Source organism: Tubulanus polymorphus, chromosome 2, assembly GCF_964204645.1.
Source record: "Tubulanus polymorphus chromosome 2, tnTubPoly1.2, whole genome shotgun sequence".
Lineage (NCBI taxonomy): Eukaryota > Metazoa > Nemertea > Palaeonemertea > Tubulaniformes > Tubulanidae > Tubulanus > Tubulanus polymorphus.
The window spans coordinates 24861760-24886168 of NC_134026.1; the positions used below are offsets into that span (position 1 = coordinate 24861760).

General features: G+C 36.4%; 6 protein-coding genes across 7 annotated transcripts; 2 read left to right on the forward strand and 4 right to left on the reverse strand.

The window, feature by feature from the left end:
• Positions 1–4: 4 nt before the first annotated feature.
• LOC141898426 (selenoprotein N-like) lies at positions 5–3159 on the reverse strand. Its single transcript, XM_074784295.1, has 9 exons — positions 3055–3159; positions 2469–2753; positions 2262–2387; positions 1830–2155; positions 1522–1673; positions 1101–1427; positions 855–1029; positions 655–774; positions 5–577 (listed from the first exon to the last, which is right to left on the reverse strand). The coding sequence occupies exons 2-9, from the start codon at positions 2709–2711 to the stop codon at positions 493–495; spliced, it is 1554 nt and encodes a 517-aa protein (XP_074640396.1). The 5' UTR covers positions 2712–2753; positions 3055–3159; the 3' UTR covers positions 5–492.
• Positions 3160–3478: 319 nt separating this feature from the next.
• Positions 3479–11066, reverse strand: LOC141898414 (vitellogenin-6-like). Its single transcript, XM_074784273.1, has 26 exons — positions 10926–11066; positions 10716–10745; positions 10432–10577; positions 10201–10349; positions 9879–10080; positions 9597–9785; positions 9352–9500; positions 9115–9265; positions 8865–9037; positions 8617–8785; positions 8139–8543; positions 7835–8052; positions 7660–7751; positions 7461–7585; positions 7222–7377; positions 6647–7026; positions 6394–6556; positions 6147–6311; positions 5533–6054; positions 5292–5438; positions 4937–5128; positions 4707–4856; positions 4319–4621; positions 4058–4206; positions 3864–3972; positions 3479–3772 (listed from the first exon to the last, which is right to left on the reverse strand). The coding sequence occupies exons 1-26, from the start codon at positions 10966–10968 to the stop codon at positions 3605–3607; spliced, it is 4845 nt and encodes a 1614-aa protein (XP_074640374.1). The 5' UTR covers positions 10969–11066; the 3' UTR covers positions 3479–3604.
• A 958-nt stretch (positions 11067–12024) lies between these two features.
• LOC141899082 (cysteine-rich venom protein helothermine-like) lies at positions 12025–16162 on the reverse strand. Its single transcript, XM_074785236.1, has 14 exons — positions 16141–16162; positions 15566–15591; positions 15315–15423; positions 14407–14528; positions 14179–14272; positions 13735–13880; positions 13539–13624; positions 13317–13417; positions 13039–13140; positions 12822–12962; positions 12691–12720; positions 12468–12623; positions 12238–12303; positions 12025–12047 (listed from the first exon to the last, which is right to left on the reverse strand). The coding sequence occupies exons 1-14, from the start codon at positions 16160–16162 to the stop codon at positions 12025–12027; spliced, it is 1224 nt and encodes a 407-aa protein (XP_074641337.1).
• A 457-nt stretch (positions 16163–16619) lies between these two features.
• Positions 16620–18438, forward strand: LOC141899083 (potassium voltage-gated channel protein Shaw-like). The gene is made up of 2 exons (XM_074785237.1): positions 16620–17164; positions 17422–18438. The coding sequence occupies exons 1-2, from the start codon at positions 16628–16630 to the stop codon at positions 18436–18438; spliced, it is 1554 nt and encodes a 517-aa protein (XP_074641338.1). The 5' UTR covers positions 16620–16627.
• A 1192-nt stretch (positions 18439–19630) lies between these two features.
• LOC141898431 (CST complex subunit STN1-like) lies at positions 19631–21988 on the forward strand. Of its 2 annotated transcripts, XM_074784300.1 has the most exons (8): positions 19631–19742; positions 20270–20371; positions 20468–20689; positions 20817–20971; positions 21096–21236; positions 21481–21585; positions 21662–21734; positions 21814–21988. In XM_074784300.1, the coding sequence occupies exons 1-8, from the start codon at positions 19631–19633 to the stop codon at positions 21972–21974; spliced, it is 1071 nt and encodes a 356-aa protein (XP_074640401.1). In that variant the 3' UTR covers positions 21975–21988. The 2 variants fall into 2 exon arrangements, with proteins under 2 accessions (XP_074640401.1, XP_074640402.1); XM_074784301.1 differs by lacking the exon at positions 21481–21585.
• A 31-nt stretch (positions 21989–22019) lies between these two features.
• On the reverse strand, positions 22020–24374 carry LOC141898433 (voltage-gated hydrogen channel 1-like). Its single transcript, XM_074784304.1, has 3 exons — positions 24280–24374; positions 23613–24122; positions 22020–23531 (listed from the first exon to the last, which is right to left on the reverse strand). Exons 2-3 carry the CDS (start codon positions 24106–24108, stop codon positions 23269–23271), a joined length of 759 nt encoding a protein of 252 aa, XP_074640405.1. The 5' UTR covers positions 24109–24122; positions 24280–24374; the 3' UTR covers positions 22020–23268.
• Positions 24375–24409: the final 35 nt, after the last annotated feature.

The window sequence follows — 24409 nt, forward strand, 5'->3', positions numbered from 1 at the left end:
AAGTAATTGAAGCTGTGGATATATCTCTAGAAAATCCTTTATTCCGTACGATTGCAAATAGACAAACAAGATGCGATGTATTAGAAATACAATGGTTTACGATGTAATGCCGATTCGTTTCACCAATAGTTCCCATCGCACCAACATGATTTATATCGTTTTCCGGGCTGGAGCGTCAGTTCCAAACTGTTTTCGCTTCAGCTCTTCATCAGAATGTAAATGATGTTGGTGATAACCATAGCAATTTCATCTGCTTTCACCGTGGCCCAAACGGTACAAAAAAACAATCGACGAAATAAGATACCTTGGAACTATTGATGACATGACTTTAAAGCTCGTTACTTGGATTAGTATTATATTTCCATTTCGTCTAGCTAATGCGAATTGTCATTCTCGTTTTCACTTTACGACGATATTTAAGTTCATTATGATTTCACTTTTTACAAAATGATAATTTAGACTATATACACAAAGTGCGGATAAGCATAGTGACTATGATTGAACGGCAACTTTGCCAGCTTTATCAACACCATCCTTTAGAACCTGCATGTACCGATACGTCATGCGATCACCGAGACTAAAGAGAAAGAAAAATACATCGTTAATGAATCAGCTGTTTGATTTACCAAGACTAGACATAACTGACTAACATACCCATCATAATAAGTGTTTTCGGATTCCATATTTTCTTGGTCACCGAACAATATGTCATTTAAGTTGGCATCATGGACGATCGTTCCATTCGGTAAATGCACCATGATCTGAACCGGGAACCTAGAGAGGTATTCACATGCTCATTGTGAATATAAATCACTGAATAACTCTGAAATCTATATGGATTTTTGGGCACTCACTTGTACGTATCCAAACTTCCGTTTATTCGTTCTTTTACTTCTGCTGGTGTTGTCTTATCGTCTCGGAGTTTCTCCAGATCGACGACTAGAGACCAGCTGCTAACAAACTTCTCCGTGAGAAGTTTCTGGATGGGCGGACTCTCCAGCGGGCCATGTCGGAGAGTTCGCCCTGAACCTATGAAATATGGGAGAGTGTTAAGAAGAAAATAACAGATAGTAACACATATCATATTGCGATTATCTTACCTCAGCAGGACTGGTCATCGAGAGCACCCCACATTATAATAGAATGCATCAGCTTATTTTCAGCTTTTGCTCGAGATAGCGCTTCGGGAAATTCGAGATATTCAACTTGCTTAAATGGATATAATGCTTTTTCCATATCCCTATCAGCCTCCTTCTGCGATATTTCCTCTGTCCATCTGAGTTGGGGTGGTGCTTGGATACTGTCTGGTGTATCACTATCCTTATTTTCTGTGGACGGTGCCATCGATTCTAGCTCCATCTGCGGCATATAACCAATCTCTACTTGCATACCTTCGTGTTCACTCGGACCACTTAACCATTCCATATCTATGTAGAAAAGAACAATTTTCAACGCTATAAGAATCTTGTTTAATGACGGACATGAATGTACGTAGTTTATGGAGAATGTGTCACATCTTACCGACGTTCAAGTTCTTTTTTGCAGGTACATACATATGGAAATATTCTATATGACTATAATCCTTTGATATGATGAGATTGCCCGTGAAGTATGCCGGAGTAAACCAAAATGGCCATGCCGGTGGTTCATTGATTTGGAATTCTGCGTGGATTCTAAAACATATCGGTTGGAATATTAACAACTTAGGAGCATCTGGAAAAGTGCTCAATATCTCATTTTGCATGGCTTTTTCGAACATTTAAGGAGGCTAATCATAATATCTTCTCAAATTTGCTTAGTGCAAAATGCATTAATCTTGAGATGCTCACCTGAAGGTAATATCAAGATATTTATCATTTTGCGCACGAACAACACCAACTGCTCCCTGTGGCGCGAATCTCATCACAGTGAAGGCATTGGGATGAAACATCTTTAGCATTTCTGTGATGAAGTATTGGTCTCCGACAGGAATCGGTGCGTAATACCGATTACTTGAATATGTATCTTTATCAGCACGATATATATGCCATACTTTACTAACCCGAGGGACGCGTGTTTTTGGGAGCAATGCGTCGAATTTGAAAGTATCAAATACGGCAGTCTCGTTCTGGACGGTTTTCCATTCTTTCAATCCGGTAATTATCAAAGGATCGGTCTAAAATATACGTTACCCCAATCAACGACACAATGTCTTGAAAATATTTGTGAGAAACAAGAAACCTAGTTCATATGCTTCGTGGGGAAAATAGTTGGATTCTTACCGCAAAACCTCCTGTAATATCATCTTGGTATGCCTTCATTGTTTCCATGATTAACGGCTTGAAAGAGGTTTTTAGGGTAATATATTCATTTTTATCACTTCCCTTGTGTATGTCACTATGTGGAATCTATAGAAAATGTGTTGCTTGTTAAAACATCCTTTATCCCAAACGGTTAACAGATTTGTACCATTTTCGAAGCTATATTACCTGACCAGTTAACTTCTCAAGAATGGCACCAAATTCCTCTGGTGATAACTGTCCATCCTCATCAACGTCTAGTGTTGTAAAATAATATGAACCTTGCTGTCCTAGAACTTTCAATGCATCTTTTCTCTGCTCTTTGCTTTGTTGAAATCCAATACCGGATAATTGTATTATAAGCGACAAAATGGCTATGAAAGCAGCTATGGAAGCTACAGTTAAAGCTGATATTCCTGCAGAGGTCACCATTGGAGGTGGCCCCGCTTTTTTCTTCTTAGTCGACGACGCCTCCTGTAAATATTAATAATTTTCATTCCTTGGTTTTGTATATCCTTGGTGATTGCTATAACTCGCATTCAGTTTCAAAGTTGGAAGGTTATACGCGTTCTATGTTGTTGATAGAATATTGTTAAAGTTCTAAAAGAAAAACTATACGACGAATTTCAATTTCATTTTGATATTCTGAATTCTTGATATAACGGTAATTTATGAAATTGTGTCGTCGTTGTCAAAATCTAATTATTCTAATTTTCAATAGTTTCAATTGATTAATAGAAACAGTTTCAAAGCTAAAAATGTACACAGAACATACCAGCTCGCCGGGGTAGCCTTCAAGCTCTCAGTTCGGAATTAAACAGCTGAATGAAAATTATGTGTGTAATGTATTTACTTAATAACAACGGAAGTAAATTCAAATATACCACGTGTATTTGGTTGATAAGCAGGGGCGTTTTTCTCACAGCCAGCTATGGTGTACATGCATTTCCCCACGTGCCATAATCTCGAACCTTATATCCTTATCTTATTACTGCGAATATTATTCGTCTACAGGATGAACACTACATTTCTTCGGTATTTTCTAACACAAAAAACTGTCACTTTTTGAGATGGGTTTGCGATTTCATTCAGTCTTCCTCTGGTTTTATGTATGACGAATCTAACATCATGTTATCACAAGAACGTTTTCCTCAAAATTGATTAAAACGAATCACACATAATTCATAAACGACATCAGATTTGTTTCATTGCTTGATAGATATATATTTTATTGAACCATAAGATAGATTGATATACATATACATGCGAAAAGTTATTAGTCCGTTAAGGGTTAGCGCGGGTCTTCTACGGATGAATCCTTCGATTTAACTGCTAGTGGTCGCTGGACAGCGCGAACTTGGCAAAAACCAGCTACGCACAAAGACTTCTGGTTTCCAGACAGGTTCACCGGTTGGTTTACTCATATCAGCCGTTTTCTCCATATTGAAATCTCCGCACAAACCTCTGATGTTCGAGAACCAGAATGGCGAAGGCTACAAAAAATAATGCGTCATATTCAACATCAGTTAATATGAAACAATTAAGTTAGGAATTGAAATACAATAAAATAACAGCTTTATTTACTTTAACAATTACGTCCTTGAGGTTTGTTTTTACGGTAAGTAGGGAAATTCGGCTGTTGATGACGACGACACCAGCTTTACTGATTCGAATTGACAAGATAATCCAAGAGCTGAAAGAAAGACAATCGAACAATCGAACTACTCTGTGTCATCACGAAAGCTAAGACGCATGACGAAATAATTGTTGAAGGTTACCTAGGATTATTCGGTTGACGGCGGATGATGAATGTTTGTTCTGTGAGGATAGATATTGGTTCTCCATTGATTTCTATAACAGGGGAAACCGTTGAACCTTGGGATGGACGAACAATGATAATACGTCCATCAACAATCACTTTCACTATCTGAAACGAAATTCAAATTTTCAAAATATAACCATCAACTCATTGAAACTTATTGAATACCCATTGATGAAAGTCTTATCACAATATTCAAATGATAAATGAAAATGGTTACCTTCATATTTGATTGCGGAACGATTGTAGCAGTGACAGCCATTTTCGGTTGTGGAGTTGCATCAGCTGCAAGAACCATTTCACACGGAACCGAAGGAACCTTAGCGAACATTCCATCAAACGTCATCACTTCATTGGCTGCGGTGAGTTGACATTTTGCGGGTAATCGGAAGTTAGAAAGGTGTTTCCACAGAACATTATACTCGTACGGATGGCTGGAGGGTATTAGGGCCGTAGGATCGAACATCATTGGGATGTGGCTGTATTCCTCTACTGCTGTTGGTGTTTGCAGTTTCCAATACGCCTAGAAACAATCATTGTTCGAGGGGTCACACAATTTTGTAGCTTTTCATAAAGCAAAAAGAAGAAAGAAGCTTATCGAGGCTTACCTTGTACATTTCGGGCAAGAACTTGGCATGTATCACAACCTGTCCCGGTGTATTCGAAATTCCAGTATCACGGATCCAGGATCTGGCAAAAAGCCAGTTTCTTAGGTAGTGACGAGCAACATGGGCAACTCTCCACAAAGGAAGTGGAACCTGAATATGTTTAAAAAAGATATGATAAATCTATACTCAAAACCCCTTGAATTTCCACACAAAACAAAAACAAAACATACCTCAGTTATGGGATAGTGAATCTCAACTTTCATTTGATTCAAAGCATACATGAACTTCTTCAGTCTCATACATGATGGAGCTAGGATGCTCCCTGCGCGTCTTTCCTTTTGACAAATTTGATATTCCGGTAATCTTTCGAACAATCTTTTCTGCTCGAACTCTTGCTGTTCTTGCGATTTCTCGAAATGCACCTACGATGTTAGATTAAATTCAAATACTTGTAACCGTCACTATCTGATATTGTCGAGACAAATCATCATACTTTGATTACTTGTTTAATTACTTGTTAACTACGATTGATTTATGCAATGATTGCGTCAAATAAAGAGTATAAACTATAAAACTTTTCGTTACCTGCATCCAGATCTTCTTGCTATCAGTACATTCCTCTCCCCACATATACTCCCAAGTCATTGTTCGGCTGATTTCGCTAGCTGGTAGAGGTTGCGTAAACGTTGGAACTGGTAATTGTGGATGTCGATAAACCCCTTTAGCACAAATCTTAAAAAAATTTTTGATGAACATATCGTTCATTTCTATCAAATATTCAAATTTCAAACATGAGAAATACATTGAAATGCATCTATAGATTTACCTTAAATGGAGTCGCTGCGTAGTTTGGAAGAGGACTGCGGATGATGTTCACTCTGATATTCTTCGTCAAAGCTCCCGCTGAATGAATGTTCATTTCTAGTTTAACGTATCGTTCGGTTTGTCCATTTCTAATTCCCATTATTTTGACGGCGGCTTCGACATTGGTTTTTTTCCAGCTGGATTGTGTAGAACCGGCTGCTGGATTAATTTGATCATCGGTACTTTCAGATTTCTCTCCACTTGTTGACCAAAGCCATGACCAACTGGATTGACCGGTCGACTCTGATTCACCGGATTGGCTTGATTGACTCGACTGTTGCATTGGTACCGAAGATGGGTTACAGGTTGATTCGATAACGATCTTTTCCGGTGTCATGTGACCAGGACGGGCGAAGATGCGCATTGATTTCATTCCAGTCCATGGGCAAATCTTCTCGCTGAGACTAGCTTCTGGTCGTGCAGTTGCCTCTATTTCAGCGACAAATTCAATTCCGAGTGAGTTCTTTCCAAACGACATGGTTTTCTAATGCGAACAAAAGAAACGGTTTAAATTTGGCTGCGTGACAATTCAATAGTATTCTAGTGATTGATACGTTAAATAAGACGAACAACTACCTTTTGAGTGGAGTATAGACTTTCAGGTCGAATTGGCCATGCAGGATTACTTCCTTGAGGTATGATATTTTTCATATCTACAGATTTATGAACTCCGGAGTATCCAGGTGTGATCGTCTCAACAAAAGTTACTGGTTTTACATGAAGATCAATTAGTCGTAATTCCTAAATATGAATACATAGATGAAGCAAGCGAGATGTTTCCACCACAGATCTCAAACATAGTTAGTTGGAAGTTTGTTAATACCTGTTGAATTGTTGGAACACTAATTTCAATCTTTCTAGTAGCCCATGTGTATTTGACTTCAGCATTGATAGGAGTATTACTCAGTAATTGAACGGTAGCTTTTGTTCCAGCACGCAAGAAGGGCACGGCAACTCCCATTGTCAACTCGACATCAGTAACCAATCTTTGAAAGAAAATTTACAGTTCATTTAACTATATACGTTATATTCAATAAATTCAAAGCGAATTTGATACGTCACATTCAATTACTTACTTAGGTGTAGCAATAATTTTGGCCGTCGCAAATTGTGGCATTGCTCGTGCCCGTTTTTCCTTAAAGATACTTGGTTCAACTCTCAATGACACCTGACTTTTCCACTTGAGATGGGCCAACGCAGTTAGATTCAGGGAAACTGGCAGACCAACGAATGTCGGAACTTTGACAATTGCATCTTCAACAACCATAGTCTTTTCGACATTCCAAGATTTTCCGCTTCTCAGTTCAGACTCAATATTGCTGATTGCAATCTTTCCAGTTTCAAATATTGTACGAATGACTTCATTGTTTAAAGTGAACATTCTCAATTCATGGCCAAACATCTTCATGTAAATCATGCCCTTGAAGGCTTCCGGTGTCACTGCCTTCATGTTTAGCTGAAATGGTAAAGATAGTTGTCTCCAAGTCTTACGTATTCATAACAAATCGAATTGATGCAAATACGTGCGAAAGACGAATTCACCTCCAGAGAGGAATATCAAATTCTATATTTATTTTTCAGTTGCAAAAATGCATTATAACATAAAGTTCATCCGAATGATAGCTTTATCAAATTTACTGCAGCAATGTACCTTGCTTCTGATGTCGTTGAGTTCACCTTCAGGAGAGACGCTTCGTTTCTGGCGTGGTTTAAGGATATCTAGAACGGTCTTCGATTTGCGTACTGATCCGTATGGTCCCCACAGTTTTTCCATTAGTGTCTGCAGACCCTCGGTATAGAATCCAGCCTGTGCGCATTGGAAATAATTCGGTTATCAGATGATTATATGGATGATAAAGAAGATAATTATTAATTGCATCGTGATTTTACCTCAACGATATCAACGGAATGTCCGAGAATGTGAGTATTCAGTTTCATGTTACCAGACTGGGGAAGGAAAGATCTACGCGTTGGAATCATGGACATATCCCAAGCACCAGCGATTCCCATAGATACTGAATAAGAAATACAGATCTCCTTGAAAATATGGAAATCTCGACATTGCGATATATATCGCTGTTATTCTTACCGGATTTGTATGGAATATGAACGCGTGTGGGCATCAGAATGTTCATTGGAATTGGTTTCGCAAAATGCAGAGCAAGCATCATCTTTTTTGCCCTGTAAATTAAAATGTTTTAGAATTTGTCTTCAGTGTTTCGAATGGCAATCAGAGATGGCAATGAATTTGGTCGAATACTCACATTTTAAGGCAGCATGGGTGGCTGGACATAGATACTTGTTTCATGTGGTTAAAGATATAGGAGGCAACATGAAGATTTTGTTCTCTGTGAAGATTGTTGGCGATTGTTTGTAGCAGGGCGAATTCTGGTTCGGCTTCAGAAAGAATGACGTAGGATGCAACACGTAATTGAGTCGATTCGATCGGATTGTTCAGATATGGCCAGAGCATTGTTTTTACCTACATGAAAAAAGCGTAATGCAAGATATGTTTCAGTATCAAGTCCGGATACAAAAGGGGCACATTATAGGCGAAATGCTACCTACTTTTTGTTGAATAGCATGAACCAAGTGACGAAGGGAATAAATGGCTTGGACTCGAATTATTTTTGGAGCGTTTATATCAGATATGACTTTTTCCAAGTATGGAACATGCTCAATCAATCCAGCATTTCCGATTACTTTCAGTGCCAATAGACGCTCAGGTTCGGATTGAGCTGCGCGGAATAAAGCAAGGATCTCTTGGCTGTAATGACGTGTCAGTGCACTCAATCTTTGTGCGGTGATCTGCCCTTCTACAAGAATATTGCCAAAATGTCTCTGATGGATGTCGGATGAGCTAGGTCTTGGATGATTACTGATTACTAATCGGTGAATTAGAGCTCCCGCTGCCAACCAACAAGTTTGTTTTGGTTGTACTTGCTTCATAACCGATGGATCTTTGCAGATGGCCTGTAAAACAAAACTACAAATGAGATCAAATAATCTTAAGTTAACCCCATGAAGGAGATGATGTGAACTGTACCAATATCTCGGTGATGTATTCTGGCATAGGCTCATAAGTAATAGGAATAGTACTCAGGATGAACGACATTTCACTAGCGTCTTTGATCAGTTGACTTTGAATGCTTGCTTTTATCAGTTGAAGAGCTGGCATAGTTCTCAATGTTGGCAACAGGTTCCAAACAATACGTCTAGTGGTAAAGAATACACTCGTAGAAATTAGAATCAAATGCCAATGAGAATATCTATTCTATCTAATCTAATACGAACCTGACTCTCATGTGGGAGGGATTTCCACTACTTGGTTGTAAATAAGGTTTGATCAAGCTGTTAAGGGTAGTGAGTGGGCATTTTCTCAATTCCTTGATCAAAGTTGTGATCCATTCAGGTTTGGGTAATTCTGTTTCTGGTAATGCTGATATTAAACGGATAATCCTTTCAATCTTCAAACAAAAAATGTATGTTTCGTAAAAATTGCAACTAATTTTTTGACATATTTATCTTCAAAAAAATAGAATACCTCAGTTACTGTAGCCGACGGTGCCTGCGTAGGAATCGCTGCCCCTATGATTCCAGGTATGATCATTCTGAGGCCTTCAGGAGCAGGTTTCATGGTTGGTACTGGGATCGGTCGGCTGATCGGCCGAATGGCACTTACTTTTGTCCATTGACTAGAATGAAACATAGAGGGGTTGAGTTGTAAACCATGAAATGTTGCTTTTAAAGCTATGGGTGGGAGAAAAACGTATAAACTTACTGCATGAATGTGGTGATGCTTCCCATCGAAACATTAACTGGATAAACTACAACTTGACTCCTGACTTCAGCCGTATCAACTAAAAACTTTCGGCCAGATTTGTACAATTTGTAATGAATTGTGGTACCTGGTTTGGCGATCCATGCTTTCTGTAAATACGGAAAAAGCGAACGATCATTTTGCGTACGATAAATATTTGTTGAAATAATTGGATGACAAAATCTCAAAAGAAATCTCAAACTTACATTCGCATACGGAATGTCGTTGCAGTTGTGTCCTTTGATATTGGATTTCTCCATGAGTGGAACGTTTGAACAACGATTGTGATCAACTGTTTTAGTTAGATTCATGACCATCCATCCGCTATCAGCTCCAGACATCATTGGGGCCGCCCATTGACTGTAGAACGTTTCGCAGCTTCCAACCGTGCTTTCCTGTAACGAATGATACCAAATAATTGTAGCCATTCATGAAAATATGCATCACAAATCTTTAAAAAATCTAATATCTAATCTTGAGAGTCATACCTCCATAACTTTGAAAGCCTTAGATTCCGAAGCTTTTGAGAAGGATTTTCTGTATAAATGAGCGTGGATGTTTTGGTCAGCCATCGTCTTTCTTCCTTCAAGATCAACTTGTAAAAGACTGAGAAGTCCTTTTTTGATGTTCATTGACCAAATAGCGTCGATTTCTGCTACTTGCACCTCACTTATGATTCCGTCAATATATCTACAACCCCAAAAAGTGACTTTATTACATTCATTTCTATCTGAGTAATATTCGTTCGAGTCTGTTCTTAGTTGCTTTTTTACAGGGATATATTCCAACGTTACCAACATTCCAACATACCTGAATTGAACTGGTTTCATGATATCAACTTTCAGTTTCTCCGCAACTGATCCGGAAACTTCAGTGAAGACATTAAGTGGAAGTGGGTCTGAAAATGCAGTCGGTTTTGGTATTTCTTTGTTCACTTGGTAGAATCGTGGTGCGGCCACCTGAAGAAGAATTCCAAGCATTAAAAGCCGATTTCATAAACAATGTGTCAACTAAACGTATTCAATAACGAAATAACTGTACCTGTAGAACAACTCTGGTTTCATCCAAAAATTGCAGACGAACGGTACATTTTACCTTCAATCCAGAAGCAAGTCGACTGAGTTCGGGAAGACCTGTCACGGCCTGACTCACGGTGTCGTACTCAAATTCGTATCGTGGCTGGAAAACTACAATTTCAACACAAAAACATAATTTTCCAAAAACCTTTGAAACTGTATTCAAGAATATTAAAGAATTTCAAGGAATGAACTAAATATTATTCAAAACCCTTTTGAATAAATTAGATTTAAGATCAATAATCGTACCTTTTTTCCAGCTGATATCATTATCAGCGGCTAGAAAATAAATGACATTAATATAATCAATATCAAATCAATATGGAATTATTTCTGCAAATTCTGCTATTTTGCAAAATGTCATAAACCTCCAATGAGTCTTTCATATATGAAGATTCAGTAACATAATCGGATTTTTGCAATAAAAGATGTGTAACAGTATGAGAAATATTTGCTTACCTGCCAAACAGGCACCAATGAAAAGTAGAATGATAGGTTTCATCTCGCTGGTCCACACTTTAGACCCCAAGAATCAATTGATATTTTCAGCGTTCAGGCATGGTTTATATAGCAGACAATTCTATCAAAACAATCGGACATGAGGCGACATTGGGTAAACTTCAAGATATTTGCACGCCAACATCTAAGTTCATTAAGGGATTGTTGTCAAAGTTTTCCCGATATCACTGCGTATTCTATTGGCGAATGAATTTTTGTTGAATTCTGTCGGTACATAATTCTTGAGAAGGTCCCAAATAATTGTTTATGTCATTAGTTTTGAAATCAGAATGAGATTAGGTTTGGACTAGAGTCACCTTATGATCCGTCAATTTTTAAGTGTTGAGTGCTTTGCACCCCCATCGCCACTGACTTGCATCGGAATACAAAAAATAATGATATAGGACACGTTATAGATTTTTGATATTAGTACAAGTTCTAACATGATATTAGAGTTTATACTGAATCATAGCATTTCTATTTCGTGAAAAATTCACATTTGATTCTGCACGAAAATTTGCCCACTTTGTTTATAGAAATTGATTCAATAAGACGATCGTACTTGAAATTCACTAACAAATTTTTTGTATTCACTTTCTTAGTATTTCTATATAATATTTTAAGATTAATTACAACGACATGGAAAGGAAGGTTCATGGCTTTAAATCAATATTGGAGCACTCTAAGTGATTACAGTATATCATATTGAAGTGTTCCCATTTAGAATGATATATTTTATCTATCATATCTTTGAAAAAAGATTTATGAACTCATGACACTTTACTGGCAGATAAAGTCAAGTGCATACAAGTGAAAGTGATACTTTTGAAAAATGTATGCTTAGATGGACATTGCCGCATCGATGAATTAGCAAGGAAAAGTTCTTAATAACAACTTTGGATGTATAGATTTCTATCATCAAAGAATAGAAAAAATCGGTAAAATCACTAAACAAACGATATTCTTTTTAGCATTTTAGACGTAGTTTATTGAGATTTAGACGTAGTTTATTGAGAAATATACAATATATGGACCAGTTAGTTCTTGGCGTGGTGATTCCTTATAAGTAGTGCGTCACTGTCTCTAAAAAAAATTGTTCAAACGTGATGATCAGAGAAAGGGAAATATGTTTTGTTAAATAAATATCTTTGAAATATGTTTTGTTCTTATGATCCATTGAAAATATTTTTAAATATGAAAAAAGAAAGTTTTGAATTAACACCTTTGTATAATTGGTTACCGCGAGTAGTACACATAATTTCTACTCCGTTACCCCATGTCCAGCTCGAACCGACTGGCACGGTGTCCTGGCTATATTCATGGGCACGACAGTTCTCAGCTGAAAAAAAGAGAATAAAACAGTCAAATTGCTCATCATAAGATTTGTCACTATTCAGAATAAAAATGATAAGCCCACGGGTGAAACCAATAATTCGAGTTGAGTATTCAAACGGTCAAACACATTAGGCCGGGTTTTTACTAATGAGACTAAAACCTCCATACCTTGACAAACCCCGCACATCTCTGGACAGGTATCGAACACCACTGTGATGTTGCAATTATCCGGAGTATGGGGTATACGGACATTGGAGTAATGTAGACCGCATTTGATATCTTGTGGTGTCTTACAAACCTTGGTTTTCACTGCCGCAGCTGATACTACAAACATTATATATAATTCACGATTCTTTCCTCAATGATAAACGGTTATGCAAGGATGTCTTACCGTCATATAACAAATCATAATCGGTAACGTCTGGAAAAAAACAAGCAATTCAACATTGAATTGATACTTTCCTTTCAATATTCTCTGATCACGATTTAGGATTAGATTTCGAGATTATTTTATCCGCTTACATTCGATCACCTTATTGCCAGTGATATCACAAACAATCGTCGCCTTCGTGACTTTGTTTCCAGAACGGCAGGTAACCTGATACTTATCTCCGATATTCACATATTCTCCATACTTGCCTCCATACTTTTGACATCGGGTCACTGATGAAATAACCAGCAGCGATTAAAGGTATTTCGAAATGTAAGTGTTTGTCATCGACTATAAACATAAACCTACTTTGGCATGAATCTTTAGAACATAAACTTCTACATCCATCCTCACATTTCAAAGTGATGCCACAGGCTGCATTCTCATCCTCGGGCTTACAGGGTTCTAATTCTATAAATGAATATATCATATATCATTTGTCGAAAATTATGAATAATTGCCCAACCTAGATGCAGTGATATCTATAAGTCACCTAGGAGCCGGTTAGAAATAAGAAACAATTTAGAAAAAAACTAATGTTCAAGCAATTTCGATGTTCGGATTTATTCTTTAATACATATGATTACCACAAAGCCCGGACGCTTCATTGTACACAAGTGGCTTCGGACATTCTGAACCCTTCACACCAGATGGATACGGCCTGTGGATGGAGTTTCTATAATTCCCACTACGGAGAGGTGTATAAAATCACAAGAAGAAATATCAACATTGATATCCATTGAGGTTATTGTTCGGAAACTGAATTTTGATGAATTAAACAGAATAGAATAATCATCATGTCTACCTACCCAGGTCCATAGTTGCACATTAGATACGGAACTTTTCCGCAAATAGCAAAACCACAACCAATATACTGCGTAGTCGCCCATACTAGCTGTTATTGTAAGTGTGGGAAATCATTTTTCATCATACAGTCGTAAACCAATAAAAAAAGTAAGAGTGATTTTCAATAAGAATCTATTCATTTCAATCTGAAAACTTTACCTGGGTATAATGCCCCACTTTCATAATGTCTTTGATTGTAGTAACATTGTATACGAAGTTCTTATATTCATCAAAGAAATAGGATATTGCCCGAACATTATCGTTAACGTTCCAAGCGGCGTTCTGACCAACAAACATCCACTGCTCTGAAAAATGTTCGCTCAATTCACAACTATACCATTGCGCACGTGACGGTTGAGATAAATTATGTTACAAAGTTTGCTGGAAGCAAATAACTTTTTGTACGTATCATCTGAGATTGGTGGATTCTAATTTTCCAGACTAGATTTGTAGATTTCTAGATTATCAAATCTGTTGCGTAAGGATGAGTAGGTATTTAGCATTGTTTATATACACAAAATCTAAGTAGCACTACATAATACATAAGAAATAATAAAACTCTGTTGGAAGCAGTTTCAGGAACATGAATAAGGTAAAATATACTTGTCATCCGAGACTTCCATGAATCATGGCGCCCTACAGGTCCGCATTCATTTGCCCAACCTTGTGCACTTGCTGCTATCTCATCGTTCCATATCTTAAACACGACCAAAAGTATGGGCAAATAAGTGAAATGAATATTGAAAATTCGTTTATTTATGTGATATTCAAAATATTGAATTGATATGCGACCTAACGCACTAATACTAATACTAACAAGTAAAGACTAACCAATTTTAGCATTATGGAGGCTGGGACTCCTTCTCCATTTTCTCCTGTGTGATATCTCTCAACCGAGCCTCTGAGTTCGTTATGTTTATTCAAAATCAATTGCTGCTCATCGTAAGTCAAACCTATATATTGAAAAGCACTAAAACGTTAATCTATACAATTTCTTTAAGTGCGACCAGAAATCATTTGAATAACAGCATTTACTCCATCTTTCTGGACATGTTATTTTGAATAAGATTTAATGATTGTTTGTTGTTTTGAAAAATATAGATCCCCCGCGTTCTTCGAACGCTTCACACCTTATGCATTATTTCGTATCTCAGTACTGTTTATTGGACATATTGGAAAATCAAAATGAGAAAACTATTCAAACTGAAATGAGAGACGGCATAGAACTAATCCTCAACGAGACACTTTATAAAATATCGACATGTGGCAGAGGACCGTAGCAAGAGCCCAGTGTATACATGTTTTCCAGTGCCGTGCGAGTTTAAAGATTAAAACTACTAATAAAAATGCTCAATGCTAAAAATATTCAATTCTATCAGCAGCCTTTGCAACATATTTATTCGTTTCTAGAAAGATATATTTCTATGAGATATATTAAACACTTTTGTATGGTAAAAACAATCGAATTACTGCATTTTTCGATATTGCAACCATGTGGTTTATTTTTACATGATATAGCAATTGTTGTTTTAAAATCATGTATCGAAAATGCCATTTTGTTAAATCCGATAGAGCGAAAGTCCAAACAACTAGTCATAGCAAGAAAGTCAAGGCCAACAGTTGGATTTTAACAATCTAACAATGTCGTGGAAACTGTTACAATCAATATGTTGGTCTTGATTCTTTTTTTGCAATTTCGTTGAAATTAATGAAATCGGTTTATTTTTATTGATACGTACCGGGCTTTTTGCGCTTATCTAACAAATGACAAGATGAATGCGTTTCGGCATAGCCTTTGGAATTGACTAGTTCTTGTGACGGGGTACAAAAGCTAGTGATGATAGAGCCCTTAAAATGATAATGATGATATACATAGTAAAAGTAAAATCATAGAATTTAGAATTATGAATTGAACCACAGAATAGTATTTCAATTGATAATTAAAGCCGCTAGGGATTTATATATGAGTAAATATTGAATTCTGACTTACCTGAACAGTCGAAATAAGTAGTGAATCTAAAAATAGAATAAAATCAGAATTTTATCAAAATTCAAAATTGGATTTAGAAATTGGCAAGTATGATTCCGTTCAAGCCAAAGCTAACTTCATACCAAAATGTGTTGCATTGCGTGTGGATTAAGTTAAATGCATACTAGAAAAAACAACGTACGAACAATTAGAAGAAATATTCCATTGGCATACATGATGAAGTAATCTTGAATCAGAATGATCCGTCCCAATCAAACGACGCCTTATACTTTAATCGCCAGCTGCTTCGCATAATATGATATCAGTATAAGTAAAACGCATGGTTCGTTTCAAATTATGAACACTGGTATACTATACTGATACTACACTTTACTTGAAACTATGGTAGTCGTTATTTCCACGATACGTACGCATTTACGTTGATAGAAAATCCAACTATAGGGAACGACCCGAGGTCTTAAAACTCAATCAATGTAAATGTCGAGATTAAAATATATTTTTCCAGTCGGCAATATCAAATCAAATGTACATTAATATTAAAAAAAATATTCTAGTAGATGTTTCAAACGTCATACACCGTGATGCACTAGACTTCATAGTTATTCAATCTATGCTTTCGAGTTAAGTTGTATAGGCCTACGTAAAACTGTGAAATCCACTACGTGTATACTCTAAAAACCCAATAATTGCTTCATACATCAGAACACACCTCCGTGTAGAAAACTCGCAGCAATTTCATTTCGTGAATTATTTCAAAATGATTTTAAAATCCAGCCTTATTTGCTACTATAAGTATTTTGCAGTTATCAGAATGAGGTGTTGATTTCATTTGGGTCGTAGTTAATATTTTGATATAATTGATGTTGGTTTTGTTGACTGATGTAGTGTACATTGGTAATATTTGACAGCTCTAAATTGTTATTTTAAATAATTGAATATGTGAAGCAATTATCAATAGGCCGAAACATTATACATGGGGTGTTCATAAGTGCTGCGTCGGCTGTAACTTTGACTCGCAACTATGTAAATGTTCATGACCACAGCATCCACTCATTTGCGAAAATGGATATAGATTCGGAAGACGAAGCCAAAAAACAATCACCGTCGCCTTCCAGAAGAAGAGTAAGCGGTCAAGAAAGAATTCGTTTGAATGTAGGAGGAACGACGTTTCAGGCCTTACGATCAACTTTGACGCGACATCCAAACACGGTTTTATCAGAACTAAATGAACACGATCAGAGTTACGATTCAACAATTGGAGAATACTTTTTCGACAGAAATCCGCTGATATTCTCGTCAGTTTTAGAATATTACAGGACCGGTGAATTGCACATACCGTCAAATCTATGTGGACCAGCTGTCCATATTGAATTGGAATTTTGGGGAATGAAGTTTGATGATGTGGCTCCTTGCTGCCAGACCAACGTTCTCCGTTACGACGTAGAAGTCCGGAAAAGGGAAGAGCTTCTGCGCGAGTTCGACGGCTTACAAGATGTTGATGAAGTATTTTCAAATCGCGTTACTGAAAATGGTATTCGATATTGGCGATGGCGTTTGTGGTTAATTCTAGAACATCCAAGGTCTTCAATCGCAGCGAAAGTAAGTATAAGATATTAGAATACTTTATTCTCACTAATATAACACATACATATAAAGAAATACAATAGCAATGGTAATGGTAATATAGCAGTAGTAAGTTAGTACGATGATGATAATGATAATAATAACAATATCTATAATGAAGATAAAAATAGTGATAGTAGTAATGATAATAATTCGTATATATACAAATTTGGCTTTCAGAGAAATAACAAGTCGGTTGTTAAATGAAATTAAGTTTTAATTTTTCCATATAGGTATGGTCGGTATTCTATGGTTTGATAGTGTTAATGTCGATCATCATGTTGCTATTTCATTCGAATGAGAATATGAGAATATTGTTGCCAAACTATATTAACATGAGCGATGAGATTGATAATTACAAAAACAAGTTACGATATTCAAGCCAAATACCGTGGATCCTATACACAGACGTTGTGATAATGGCTATCAGTACCCTGGAAATTCTCACTCGCATTTTGGTCTCACCAAATAGGAAGAGAATTCTGACGTCGATTCTAGGCCTGGCGCACATAATTTGCGTCATAACGTTCTGGTTTCTAGCCGTTGTGCGCATGTTACCAACCCTTAGGAGAATGCGCGAGAGAGATGACACTGTGTTCACCGTCATAACTGTTTTGTGGGCGTTTCAAGCACTGCGAATTCTTCGCATATTCGAATTGTCTCGACAGTTTCTAGGATTGAATGTCTTGCTTTTAGCTCTGAAACGCAGCAAGCGTGAGCTGTTTCTGTTGGTATTATTCATATGTTTAGGAGCGATCACGTTTTCATTCGTCGTGTTCTATCTGGAATTGTCGGCAGCCAATGACGAAGGCAAGAAAAGTCAAATAACTACAGTTCCCACCGCTTTGTACTGGGCTGTTATCACGATGACTACCGTGGGATATGGTGATGTGGTACCAATAACAGCACCGTCTAAAACATGTGCCGTCCTCTGTAGCGTCACGGGCATGGTGCTGACCAGTCTCGCAATTCCCATTATCAGTAACAAATTTTACCTATACTACAACTTCGTACAAGCTCCAGATATACAAGAATATATAAAAACGTTGAACAAAACGTGGCACGTCAGGATGGATCAAATCCGAAACGCTAGACACCACCGATATTGGGCCAAATCGATGAAGTTTCCACGTTTTAATTACGTAAATTCACACACCCTGAAAACACCGAGGGAGCCGCAACAACGGAGAGCCTCGGTAGTTGATAGTCACGTTGAAGAAAATCCATACGCTAACAATCATAAATATTAAAGTTTTTCGATAGTAATTTCAGTAATTAGTCATTTTGAAAAGCATATCCAATTGTTAATTGGTAGTAAAATAAATTTGGTCTCTTTAAGAGATGATATACTTGAGAGAAATCTACTGAAATAACAACTCTTTCAAAAGGTTTCCACAAGCGCCGTGCATAAATATTATAATACTCATCGTCTTTTTGCATTTCTATATATATGGTGTTGTTCACTCCGGTTGAAATTTTTGTAAATTTGTTCAATATTAGATTTACGTCATGCCTCGGTGAACAACTTAATAATAGCAACCCATTATATCAGCCGGTGTCGAAACAGGTTAGACGATATCGGTTTTTGAATAGCACTTACACCATGTTAATTTGTGTTGCTTCTCTGCCTATTACCAAATGATAAATTATGGATACAACTGTACTTAGCAAAATATATCGTTTCCATGTAAATAGCGTTTTTAGTAACTAATCACATACGAAGACTGTAACATAATGATGTTAAACATATACATATATTAGAAAAAAACGTGTCACTTAAAGTAAAGAAACGTTTATGGCAAATGCAGGGATATCGGTTTTGAGTTACAGTACTCCATAAAGCATCGTCATAGAAAAATCACTATTTAATTTAAAATGATCAAGCAAAAAGTTCAAAGCTTATTACAATCAAACCACATTGGTTACGTCATTGAGAATGGGAAGGTTGCCATATGCAAATATTTTTTCTTTGTGGAACTGACTGCCCTCTTCAAGAATTTATGATAGAAGAAGAAAAATATATTTTACTTTATTATTCCATTTTTGTTCTCCTAGATTAGTCAGTTGGAAATAAAATCAACTGAAGACATTTTATGGGGCCGGGTCGAGAATCAGATACCTCGGCTCTGATCTTAAATCGAATGCGAATAATTCAATTTTAGTTTAATTGATTTTAATAATAGTTTAGTTTCAATTTTCAGATGTTGTTATTTCATTTTTTATCATCTCATAATTATTGTGTTAAGAACAATTCCTATTGTAAGATATATTACTGCAAATAAATTCATTCGTCAAGTAAAGTTCTTAAGGCCGTTCTCTCATTGTGATGCGGAGGATGTGGGACGACTGTGGCATGTGAGTATTTCGGTAAAGAAAAGGCAGAAGGTTGCTGCACTCCAGCGCGGATATTTGACAGCCGTATTTCGACAAGTGAATTCAATTATGACCTTAGATATAATTCCAAGAGAATATTGGGGCCTTGATCCCGTTTTCAGTTCGTTTGTGAAGCTGTTCATTAAAGACATCCATCGACTTGAACTGTATGCGGAAGACTGTAAGCACACTTGTGGCAGTAAATGCACTTTGACAAAAAAGCAGATATTTTTTGTAGTTTTTAGAAAATAAGGTTTTGTATAAGGATTAGAAAAAGGGTCCCTAAGATTTAGAAGCGAGTTTGATTTAGCCTAAAATTAGGATTAATCCTCATAAATGAGGTTTAGAGTTTGGGTTAGGTTGGTTGAGGGTAGTTAATACATAGTTACCTAATTGTTGGTGGTAAGCTTTTTTTTATAATCGGATGGCTTACCGATCGTGAAACTAAACCACAGACAGATTACTTACTAGATTAAGGGCTACACAGGTTAGTCGGTTTGAATTCAGATTTTTCACTAATTTCTCTGAGCTAGGCAAAATAGTTTTTATGCCAAATCGGAAAAGCGTTACTGACCAACCCAGAATATTCATCTGCTGCAGACACAGATTGCAGTAGCATGGCTGAGATGAAAATTTGACCACCAAACTCCCTGTCTACAGATTTTACATCAAACCTACCAATTTGTGATGATGAATTATTTGATTCAGCTGACTGCACATACAGATACAAAAACCATCCACTTTACAAGGTAGATGTTCAAGGAATTGTTGCTAGACTGGTAAATAAGGAAAAGTGTTTCATTTGTGACGGTATGTATTAGGCCTATACGTTTAATTGTTGTACTGTATAAAAGATTCGCTACAGTAACAAACTATATTTTATAGCCTGAATTCGTTTTTTTGAAGTTGATGATGGAACAGGAGTTATTCGAGTATGTTGTTGGAAATCACAATATGGAAGTTGTCAGGATGTGTGCATATACAACAGTGATAAAAAGTACATGGCTCTCTCGACTGCAATTAACCAAACTGCCTCTCAGGATGAACCAGAGCTCGGATATTTACTACACGTTCGAGGCAATATCAAAATATACCGTGGATCCAAAGAATTATCTGCAAAATATTACAATATCCTTATTTATCAAAAACATTCTGAAGACGGCTTAAGACCTGTGACAGGTTTATATAGGTGATGCATTAATCAATCCTGACTGAATTGAAGAAAAAACTGATAATTTTTCCTTAATAATCGAACCAGTCATGCCTGATCCAATGGCTGAAATCAGTTACATGTGTCATCGGGTTCATCTTTATAAAACTGTGTATGATTTACCATTTAAACTACCTAACAAAATATACCATCAAGTAATGGACAAGAAATTACATTTGGAAACTGGACAAAAATCTCAGGTGAGAGATTTTACCGGGTGTGTGGTATCAAGAAAGTTCCGTTGATGGCATGGTTAATGCATGTAAAGCGTGTTCATGCATTCATGGATTGTTATGTATTTTTCAAGATGGGTTTTGGTTTCAGAACAATATCCTCATTGAACTCAAGGAAAAAATAATGGCATACGTGAAAAAGCACCAGATTCCAATGTTAACCCTTCAAGATCTTCTTACAACAGATGAATTGATTTCCATTGCCAAACAGAATACAACCAATTCAGAAAATGTGAGTCAAGAAACACCTGCTGATCCTGAAATGTATGCATACAAATCAAACTATTGATTCCAAAGAATAAAATACAACTCATTTTTTGGACCTGTTTCAATATGGGAAATGTTAAAATCAATTAATCAATAGTAATAGGAAACCACAATGATGGTGAACTAAAACTCTCAGTTGACGTCATATACCAGTGCTCTGAGTCTGAAAGATCGCTCAGATTTATGTGCAATGCATTATGTATTTACAGTTTGGCAAAAGTTTGAAGGATAGATTTGAACAGGCAATGAAATCATTATTTGAAGATGGGAAAATTGTTACAGATTCTGGGAGTAATGTTTGTCAAACTTATCATGTGAGTGACCCTCTTGCATTGATGAAATCTATTAGCAATTAATATCAATTTTATTTGAATGTTTCTTTCTTTCCAGTTTGTGGGTATTGGAAAAACAATAGAGAAAGCTGTTATGGAAATGCTTTACCAGGACAGCAAGTCTGATAAATGTATGTGTCTAAATGAAAAAAATGAAATCCATTGCAAGATAATTCAGGTACTCTAACTAATGAATTCATTTATTTTTAGTTTCAGTGGATGGCAGTCATATTCTGCGCATTGTCGATCAAATCACTTACAAAACAAGTCTTCTAGTCAACAAAGCATCTGTTTTGAAAGCATTACAAAAACTTGAGCAGAATAGCAAAATAATCAGTGTATCCGATGTACATTATCAAATTTGTTATTAAAAAATAAGTCTTTTCAGTGAAGATTCAGTGTTATTTTTACCCGAATATTTTTATTGAAAGATGGAAGAAAAATGGTACATGTAATAGGCAGCTATTATTGATAAGAGCGCATTATTCAAAGCCTGGCTTCTGAAAATGGAACCACTTCATGTGGATCAAGTAACAATCGAGTATTACCACAGCTGAAAAAATCGTGCGAATTACTTACCAGAATTACCAGTAGGAATAACAACTGGCTGGATGGATTGGATTTCAATTTTTATTCTATGCGGATATAAAAATGCGCTGTATCGATTCTATTAGCATGACCAGATATATATGAAAAGAATAATCATACACTCCAAATTACACACTGTAGCAATTAGACTGTAAATATGTCGAGATGACTGGATACTAAGTTAAGAATCGGTGACAAAGGTTTTCCAATTAGAATTTTTGGAAAATTTACCAACTTAAGCGGCAAATTACCAAGTTGACCAGTACCAAAAAGACATAGTCTTCGGTATGTACAATCAAATCCAACAAAAGGACCAAGATGTTGTGGGTAAAGGAGACATACCAAAGAAAGAGAGGAATACACTTTAATTTCAAAGTCAATAATAACAGATTTTATTTAATGATTAGCTATCCAGCTGAGTAAAATTCATTTCATAAAATAACATAACTTTTGATTGGTTGAATATAAATACTTATGTTAACAAAGCACTGTATACATGCAAGCAAAAAGTTGCAAGGTGTATGATTTGATTCACTGGCCTTAAAGCTTAAATCGTTTTCTGTAATAGGAAATGCTTTACATAAATCTCAACCCCAAAAATAAGGGATGTTTATTTTTTACCCATATTTGATAACAATTCAAAAATTTACATGTAAAGGACGCGAAATGGCAAGAGAAATCTAGAGTTAGGACAACTATTTACAAATGTATGTACATTGTTGATATGTGCTTTTTTAAATTACGCTTGCACCAAGAATGAACTTTTTACCACTATATTTCTTACCGAAAGAATATAATGGAAGGACTGGCTTCTGTTATTATAAAATCGAAGAAATGCCTATGAGAGACAATAGACATATAGCTTGATGAAGATTGTGAAAACTACAGATGTACATAGACTTTATGAAAAGGGCGCATAGCACAGCGATTGAGTCAGATGTATTACCGGTAAGTAAATGCATACATTTTAGAAATGTAGAATTTTGCAGCAGCCTAAACAAAAAGCAAGATTTTTGGAAGAAAACTCTAGATTAAATACTGTGAAGTAGGATAGGTGGGTGGCATGTTTGATCTAACTCATACATCGGCTTCATTGAGGTTACCCGAATATGGAGTGACCTCAGCTATGACATCAATCTTTCTCACAGGCACCACAGGCTTATTTGTTTTTTCGAATTCAATTTTATGCTTTTTCAACAAGGCTTGTAAAACTTCGATTTCTTTTTCTTGAGCCGTACAGTACTCGCGATATTTATTCAGTTCTTGTTCAACCGCTTCGCGTATCCTTCTTTCTTTATGAATTTTCTTGTCAGCTTGGACCTTAACTGACATGATGATCCCTGAAATGACAAAAACAGAAAAATTTATTCAAAGTGTTAATAGGATTTTCTGTCTGAAAATACCAGTACCAGTATATTTACCATTAAGGATTCTTGCCACTCTCCAAAGTCGTAAAAGAATAATCAATCCAATTGCTTCGGTTATACCTTCCTTTTTGATGAACACTATGTCCAATACAAACGAGACAATAACGATGATACCATCAAATACTTCAAGCTTTTGTTTGAAGAATTCAAGTCTAAATGCATAGACTTTTACGAGGAGTTCAATCATAAAGATGCTCAGGATGGCAATGCTCATGTAATGCAACACGTGAGGGACATCGCTGTGACCGTTCAAAGCGAATACTTCCAGTTCAATCAACAATTCTCCAATAACCAATAAACAATCAATAATGACGAGAACGACGACACCGATTTGAAATTTGTTAGTATGCAGCACATGCTGAAGTTTCGATCGACAAGTGACCGGTTCTTTGGTCTCATCTGAATCTGACGTCACTGAACTGCTAGTCTCCTCTTTTTCGATAACACGTTCAAGATCATCGCTCAGTTTCTTAAACCCGTCCATCCCCATGATGACAACAAACGCTGAAATTAGTAATTTGTATCAAGTTTAGACTTTAGTAGAGGAAAAATATACGAGGAAAAAGATCATCAACAACAAACCATCATGATGATAATATACGATGACTAAGCCTAGTTCTTTAATACAAATATAAGACCAGAGATATTGTAATATCAATACCTGCAGTAACCGTCACTGACACATTGAAATACTAGAAGCAAAGAGGATTTTTGTTAGTTTATTTCACGACTAAAATAGCTTGAATTGAATTTGTGGGTGTTTGGTAGAAGTATATAACAAGTATGCGGAC